Raw genomic sequence first — 8,101 nt, forward strand, 5'->3', positions numbered from 1 at the left:
CCTACTTCTCACCCCTTCCTGTAGCCTCCAACATTCCAATTCTGATCCTGTTTCTTGACCCACCTAGTATCTGCAGGATGGGATCAGGAAAACAAGGGTGGGGCGTTTCAGAAAAAAATAGTAACCACTCAGTTATTCATTACTCAGCAACAGAGGAAAAAAAACAACCTCTGATGTGCCAAAGGTTGGTAACAGACACAAGATAAATTGTGCAGTGCAGCTCACTGCTTACTATTCCTTGTGAATGGAATTCAATCCCCAATGGAAAACAAGGTGTTTTCATCAGGCAGAACATGAGAGTGCTCATACTCTTTACTTTTAAGCAAGGCAATAAAACCCAGTGGCTTGACATGCTGTACCTGAAGTATGTGAACAGGTAAATCCACTGTAAGCTGAGAATGTGATGAAGAAGACTGAGAGCTCAGCTGAAAGGGAAGATCTCCCTCTCCTGGGGAATCATCCTGTGAATGCAGAAACATGATGAAATTACACAACCCCTGGTATCTCAGCAAAATATGGCAAATTTCACTCAGCCTCACAATCTTAAAATATCTGATAAAGCCACTGCACTGTACTAGTAAGGCCTAGCTCCACAAAGATGTGGAAAGCTAACTACAACTTAAATCTAAACCTAGCTCAATGTACAGCATATTATCCTGTCCTCATCAACTTGGAACACTGGCAAGATCTGATCAGAAAGGAATGGTCCTCTTTCAGCAAATCTAACAGCCAGAAAGAAAGAAACACACAATTTTCATCATGTTTTCATGAAGCTGATATTTAACATGAAATACCCATCAAAAAATAGATCCATGGAGAAATCTGCCCATAGGTGTCTCCACACCAGAGTAGCTAGGAATAAAGGAGAAGGAATTTACCCATTCTCTGAATACTACACAGATACACCTGGCAAAAAAACATTATCTGCCATGCTCCATTAATCAGTGCCCGCCAATTATTAGGTTGCTTTGTTGTTGTTGTTTTTTTTAATTTTAAGCTTTATTTCATTGGATAAGAGAAAAAACAGTTCAGGCTGAAACTTCTTTTTGCAGAAACATTTTCATGTCCATCTCATTTACTTTGTAAATAAGGCATGGAATAATGTAAGAATACTGCAGAGCTCAAGACCCCATCCAGGGGCAGTAGTACCTGAGCCCACAAACACTCAAATTCTTCCATAAATGTGAGTCTGGATAACAGAGAAGTTGAGCACATTTTTTTTTTCTCCTCAGCTCTTACCTGAAGAAGCTGAATTTGCACATACTGGGCTCCAGTGGCAGGGTCCCTTATTGTCAACCCTCCATTTGGCAGAACTATGTTACCACCCACTCGACTGCCAGGAGCAGATGAAGAAAAGTTGGTAGGGCTTACTTTACCACCCTTGTTTTTCCTCTGCCCAGAGCCAGATGCCCCTAAAAGAAAGCAGTTTTAATATTTAGATGGTCAGGAAGAAACTGCCAAAGTTTTCTGCAAGTATTTTTCAACTTTTAGCAGCTGTATGTACCACACAGCAAATGCCCACAACAGTGCAACATAATTAAGCACCACCTAACATCTCTGGCTAAAAGGCCAGAGAACACTCAGTTGGTGAACTCCAGCTGCTGACTGAGCACCTTCTTACACAAACACCATTGAAAAATCACTGCTAAGCTTAGGGCCCTCCCCTGTGGTAGCACAGAAATATCAGCCTATTTGTGGCGTTAGAGAAAGGAACTAGGAAGTAGGATTGTATTTTCTATTTTTCGTTTTGCAACTCACTTCCTGAGAAGTCATGCACATGATTTTTCTAAACTGTAAAATAAAGCATAGTGAAGATCATTATTTACAGAAAGATTTCAAGGACTACTAGGCAGAACAGGTTACACAAGTACAACTATAACAACCTTAAGTTTTTTTCAGTTTAAAGCAGGATGAACCAGCTGCTGTATCATGAGCTGATAGCCAAAACCCTGATCAAAACAAATGTAAGAATACAGTCCTGTCAGCTCTTCAGTTTTTTGTTTGGATTTTTTAAAAATAATCTGTAATAAACGAAGGGCTTGGGTAACCTATTTTTAAACACTGGACTTCCTTCTGCAGTATTCACTCAATCTAGTTAAACCAATAAGAAATACAAGACTCTCTAGACCACTTTGAGAAGCACAGCATACCATTAAGGCAACAGCTGGTGAAAAGTGGACTATTGAGAGTCTTGAATACAGAGACAGGAATTTTCTGAGGTCATCTAAGGAGTCATGCAAAGTGCAATCATATTTTTTAAACTGATGTCCAAAAGACGTGTTTGATGATACATGCACATGTTTGATGATACAAGACCCTTCAGAACTAACCTCATAAGGCACTTATCCTTCCATGTGATGACTTGGTGAACCAGACAGAATGTATGCACGTGTGCATTTCATAAATACACAAACAAAACAGGTCTCAAATCAGAACTAGTCTCTTAAACTGCCTCAAAAACTATTGCCTTGATTGTCAGAGAAGGAAGGTCTAAGAGACAGCAAGGCAGCACCAAACTCAATCTATATATATGATACTGATATAAACATGATATTCTACCCCAGCCCCAAAGGTAGACACAGCTCAAACACCTGAGCTTGTGCAAGTCCAGTAAACCATGAACCAGCACAATGGCTATTATTCACATCAAATGGCTTTGAGTCAAACTAAGAGGAGATATCTGGAATCATGACTAAACTCACCCTGCACAAGAACCCCCTGCAAGGCTAAAGTACAAGACAGGTTTGAGTATATCTAGAAAATCAAAAAATAAATTCCTTAACACTGTTACTACGTGAAACACAAAGCAAAATCTAGTTGATATTTACATTGTCTGTATTGAGTGAAAGAACCCCTGGATAAGACCAAAAGCATGAAGAGAAAGCACAGTGACATTATTTTTTGTTTTAATAAGAAAATAAGAAGCAGATAAAGAGATGGACAGCTAGTGTCTTGTTAATAATCATGAAACATAGGGCACCACTTTCTTTGTAAACTTCCTGTGAATCTGATATTCCACAGAATGTGATTATCCTAAGCAACAGATGGTACACCACATGCATAATTATTTTAACTATCAATACACAGGGTAGGACATTTAAGAATGTTACTCAGAAACCTGTTACTACTGCACTGCCACAATTACTAAGTATTTTTATTTAGTAAATTTAACAGAATTAATGGCTTCTCACCTGTACTGCTGCCATTCCCTTTTTGTTTCTTTTTCTTGGCCAGCTGAATGGCTCTGTAGTCTGTTCTTGCAGACCCACTGCTCTCCTAGTTTAAAGAAAAAAAAAAAAAAAGCCCAGAGATGCAAGGTTTTTCGAATTAAGAACAACACAAGATAATGAACATAGATTAATGAGTTCTCAGATGCAGTTATCTTCTATGCTGCAAACACTGAATTCTAATTTCCCCCTATCTTTTGATTAGAGCTTCAGTAAATTCCGTGAATTTATTCAACATCTGGAGTTCACAAGAAATAGTTAGCTCCACATTTGTAAGTGTTCAGATTTTAAAAGTGTAAACATGTACTTTGTAATGTAAACAAAAAGTTAAGTCTGCAATAACACAGTGAAGCAGAAAGGGAAAAGTACTTAAAAGAGGAATGAGGACTGGGATGAAAATGCTGCAGTTACTGTTACAGCCCAAATCTTTCCCTGGAATGAAATGAACATGTAACATTTATAACATTTACTCTTGGGTGTTCTTGCAAATTCCATTTCAGATGGACAGCTGCTTATTTTGAAAGGTTCTTCCTGAACTGTTCCCACCAGAATTTCAGTATTTCTTAGAACTGAATGTACCTGAGAAAACACACTACTCAACACATCGATCTACATCTTTCATCAACAGAGAGCCAAAATGCATGATCTGCAAAATCTGGAAGGTCTCCCTATAAAGTGTGAGCAGTCAGGGAAATCCTCTAGGGGTGAACACAGTTACTCCATACCAAAAATGAGCTGCCAGTCACTGCGCCAAGATCCATTTCCTTCTGTGCACTGTAACTCCCCGGGGGATTGGAGAACACAAACTGTGTCACTACTTTGCTGCCCTCCTGCTGACCAACCACATCTGAGCTGGGAAGCAAATTCCGTTCAGCTTTAGTTGGTGTCAGTAACTCAGGCACAGTGGTGCTGCCGAGGCTGCTGGAAGGAGTCAAAGTGGCTGTGTCTATTGTTAAATTATTGCTGGATGTCAACCCGTGCACATCCTGACCAGAATTCCTCACTGACAGAGATGCCAGGGAACCCAAGGCTTCGGCATTGACAGTCTGTACATCATCCAAATTTAAAGTGCTTTGCTGTAGAACCGTTGCACTGGTTCCCAGCAGGAGAGAACTGTCCAGGCTCTGGGGCATGTCGCTGCTCGCCACCAGGATCAAGGGATCCACTGCCTGGTTCAGGGAATTGTTACTGACAGGCAGGTTCCCTCCGAGCGTCGAGCCCACCGAAGCTACATCAATGGTGACAATTCCCGAGTTCACCAGCGCCATGTCCATCGTAATTCCAGAATTGTTACTGGACACGTTGGAAAACAGGGATACGAGGTCGATGTTGCTGAGATCACTCTGCCCTGGACTAGTGAGTTCGCTGCTGGGAGTGAGGGAGCTGGTTGCTTCCAGCTGGGTTAGGAGATCTGGAAAAGAAGGGTTTGGTTGTAAGACAGAGCTTCCACAGACAATAGGAAGAAAAAGAATCTTAAAATTCAATAAAATTCTATGTTCTTAGCCTACTGAAACACTTCCCAACTTCCCTGAGAGCTGATTTAAGGAAAAGCAGCCTACTGAAATAAGTTCACTCCTTCACTGAGAAGTGTGAGTTACAAAAGCACTGGCCAAAAAATAACACTAAGGCAGTGCAGGCTAAGAACAGGTTGTAAAAGGAGTGACAGGGGTGAAAAAAGAACTCTTTTTAGAGTTTGTTTATATTTTATAGAATGGATGGAATAGAGTAAGCCCTGCTTCATTGAAAAATGCTGCATTTCCTCACAATTTCAAAGGTCGAGCTCAAGTATCACTTTCTGATACTTAGAGATCCCACAGAAAATTTTAGAGGAATGTAAAACCAACTTCAGTATCAGAGAAGATTCTGTCATTCATATCAATGGAGTTCATCAGTGACTACACATTTCCCTTAATGAAACATTTAATTTTTCCACTGCACCCTCTGATAGATAGAGACAAACACTACCTGGGCTGAAGTTATGCTGCTTGACCATGTGAGCCTTCATATTGTGTTTGGAAGTGAACAGTTTATTGCAGCTGGAAACAGGACACCGAGTCTTTAACGAGTCCACATCCTGAAGATGTTTTTTGGAGTGAATATACAGACTACTTCGTGCTGAAAATTTTGCACAACAGCCTGCAAGAAGATATATAAGGCTTTGAAGTTTCAAATTTAATGAAGTTTCAATTTAATATTAATATTTAATGTCTTAACAAATCACTTGCTATTTTGCAGTACCTGTGCATACACTCAAAGACACCACAAGAAAGTAAACCTGTCAAAGGGTAGGACAGTGTAACAACCTGTTTCTGACAACACAAAGCTCTTAAGTCATTCAATGTAAAGCACAGCCTTTTCACACTATGGCATCTGAAATTTTCCATGACAACTGCTGGAAACGCCATAAAAAGGAGAAACAATCATCAAGTAGAGCTACTTTACTTAAAAAAGCTGAATAATCCAGATCACACCCAAAAACCTTTGCTTCTGGAGTCCCACTGAAGTGGTGAGGGTGGTCAAGCTACAGTACAAACCAGAGTTTGCTCTGTCATTCCTAACTCTGGGAATGATCACTTGGTCAGTCTTCTGATTAGTTTTAGCTCTTCAAACCCTGTTAGAAGGCTCACTCTAAATTACTCCAGTGCTGTACCATGCACACATAACCTTTAGACAGAAATACACACCAGTTACCAGGAAATACATATGAGAATGGAGCAATACCTTCTACTGGACACTCAAATGGTTTTGTACCAAGGTGAGTTATACTGTGGCCTTTCAAGTGTTCTGCTCTTGTGAAGGACTTCCCACAGCCTTCTACTGGGCACATGAATCTCCTGTCATCTTCGTGTTTCCTACAAGAGAAGGAAATTGTCACTGGCATGATAAATCCACTACTGCTTAGCTACTGGAAGATAAACAAAGACAAGCAAACAGCCAGTGCCTTAGGACAGTATAATCAGAAAAAGCTTCCTTTACCTTTTATGCCTCAGAAGCTTGGACATACTAGTAAAAGACCAGCCACAGCCTTCAAAGTCACAGATAAAAGGTCTTTCACCTTGAATAAAAAAATGGTACATTAATAATCCAATACATAACCACATACTGCTACTAGAAAATCTTAAAACCTGCTTAAGCTAAATTAAGACAAGACAAATCAACTAGCTTCTCCTGGAACACCAAAGTACTACGATGTCCCTTCCCCCTCCTACAATCTGGGCTTGCTTTAACTCCACGTTATTGTATCAGAGAGTACAGGTATTTGTCAATCCACCTAATATCCTGAAGCTGCTTCAATAGGCAGTAACAGCATCACTCAGAAACACGACTGAACTGTTTTTACCTGTTTTCATGATCTGTCACTGTGTCTTGATTACAAGACTGTGAAGTATATGACATTGGCTTCCATCACACCTATGAACCTCAAGTGACACTTATTTAAAAGACCTCAAAACTGTAAAACCATTAAACCAGGAAAAGAAAGGACAGTAGAGGACATAGCAGTAACATGACAAGGCTGTAATTAAGCTTTGCAGTGGTCCTTGCGAGTCAGGCATGCTTGCCAGAGCTGAAATTTATATCTTCTTGCTCTTCCAAACTGTACATTCCACATGTTCTGAGAAGTTTTTAGTTGTTTGTTTGTATCAAAAGTAAAATTTACACAACATTTTGAACATCTGTGAACTTGGGAACAGAGCTGAGATTGTTTTCTCTGGACAAAAGCCACAGCTTTGCACGTCCCGAACTACTCTGCATATGACAACTTGATTCAGTGGACTCCCATCCCCAAAAGAACCAAATACTTTCCCTAACTCCAAATAACTACTGTCACCCTTCCTGACTTTCAGTTTTTCACCACATTGAAGTCTACAGTTCTCCCTGTACTTCCCCGTTTACAAGTCATCCCTGTGAATACCTGTGTGACTCCTCATGTGGATTTTCAGTCGGCAGGCCTTGTCATACTGCTTGTTACAGCCAGGGAATGAGCAGGAGAACTGCTCCTGCTCTCTGAAGTGGGCTCGATTGTGGGAGAATAATGCACTCACTGTGATAAACGTTCTCTCACAGCCTGGGGAGAAAAGGGAAACCGCACATCTGCTTGACAAAACTCAGTCAGTCAGGAAAACTGCATTCTTTTCTCCCTCACAGCTTTTAGCGAGGTACTTTCATGGCTGTTTTTCAGGATACTACATCGGGGAAAAAGTAAAAAAATCGTGCAGTGAAATTCTAAACATTAGTCCCAGGAATTCCAATTGTTTTGCCAAGTTGGGCAATCAAGTATAGCCTGGGTTAAGAAGAACCCACTGAACGCTGGGGCCGTGTCTTGCGGTGTTTCACTGCACCAGTAGGAGGAAAGACACAGCATCATCCAACTCCCTATTTTTCCCTCTTGGTAACTGAGGTGGCCCGGAGGAGAACCTCCCTCGACACTCTGGGGAGCGTCTTCCACTTCCACGGAGAGGAAGGAGAAGCGGGGGGGGCAGAAGAAGCGAGCCGAGCGCCGCACGGCCTCAGGGCGGGGATCCCAGTTTCTGGAAGGGGAGGGAAGGGAGCCCAGCCCCGGAGGCGGCTTACCGGGGAAGTCGCAGCGGTAGGGCCGCTCGGGCTCCAGGTGGCTGCGGCGGCGGTGGGCGGCGAGGCGGGCGGCGCTGGGGAAGCGCTGCCCGCACGCCTCGCACTTGTGCGCCGCCTCCTGCTCGTGGGCGCGGCTGTGCGCCCGCAGGTTGTACACGGTGGTGAAGCGCTTGGCGCAGCCGGGCGCCGCGCAGGCGAACGGCCGCAGTTTGTCGTGCGAGTGCAGGTGCCGCCGCAGCTTGTAGGCCGTGGCGAAGGACCAAGCGCAGCCCGGCACGGGGCAGCTGAAGGGCCGCGCCGCC

At 42.4% G+C, this 8,101-nt stretch overlaps 1 protein-coding gene across 1 annotated transcript in view; it reads right to left on the reverse strand.

Annotated features, from left to right (window-relative positions):
- Nucleotides 1–8,100, reverse strand: part of ZXDC (ZXD family zinc finger C) — a gene marked incomplete at its 5' end in the record, with an annotated part of 10,774 nt that extends 2,674 nt beyond the window's left edge. Inside the window, 9 exons of the mRNA XM_015640493.1 lie at nt 360–461; nt 1,240–1,412; nt 3,192–3,276; nt 3,953–4,638; nt 5,193–5,363; nt 5,949–6,079; nt 6,204–6,282; nt 7,141–7,293; nt 7,800–8,100. Coding sequence (XP_015495979.1) covers nt 360–461; nt 1,240–1,412; nt 3,192–3,276; nt 3,953–4,638; nt 5,193–5,363; nt 5,949–6,079; nt 6,204–6,282; nt 7,141–7,293; nt 7,800–8,100 — 1,881 coding nt within the window. The remainder of the gene's footprint in view (nt 1–359; nt 462–1,239; nt 1,413–3,191; nt 3,277–3,952; nt 4,639–5,192; nt 5,364–5,948; nt 6,080–6,203; nt 6,283–7,140; nt 7,294–7,799) is intronic.
- Nucleotide 8,101: the final 1 nt, after the last annotated feature.

This window comes from Parus major, chromosome 12, assembly GCF_001522545.3.
Source record: "Parus major isolate Abel chromosome 12, Parus_major1.1, whole genome shotgun sequence".
NCBI lineage: Eukaryota > Metazoa > Chordata > Aves > Passeriformes > Paridae > Parus > Parus major.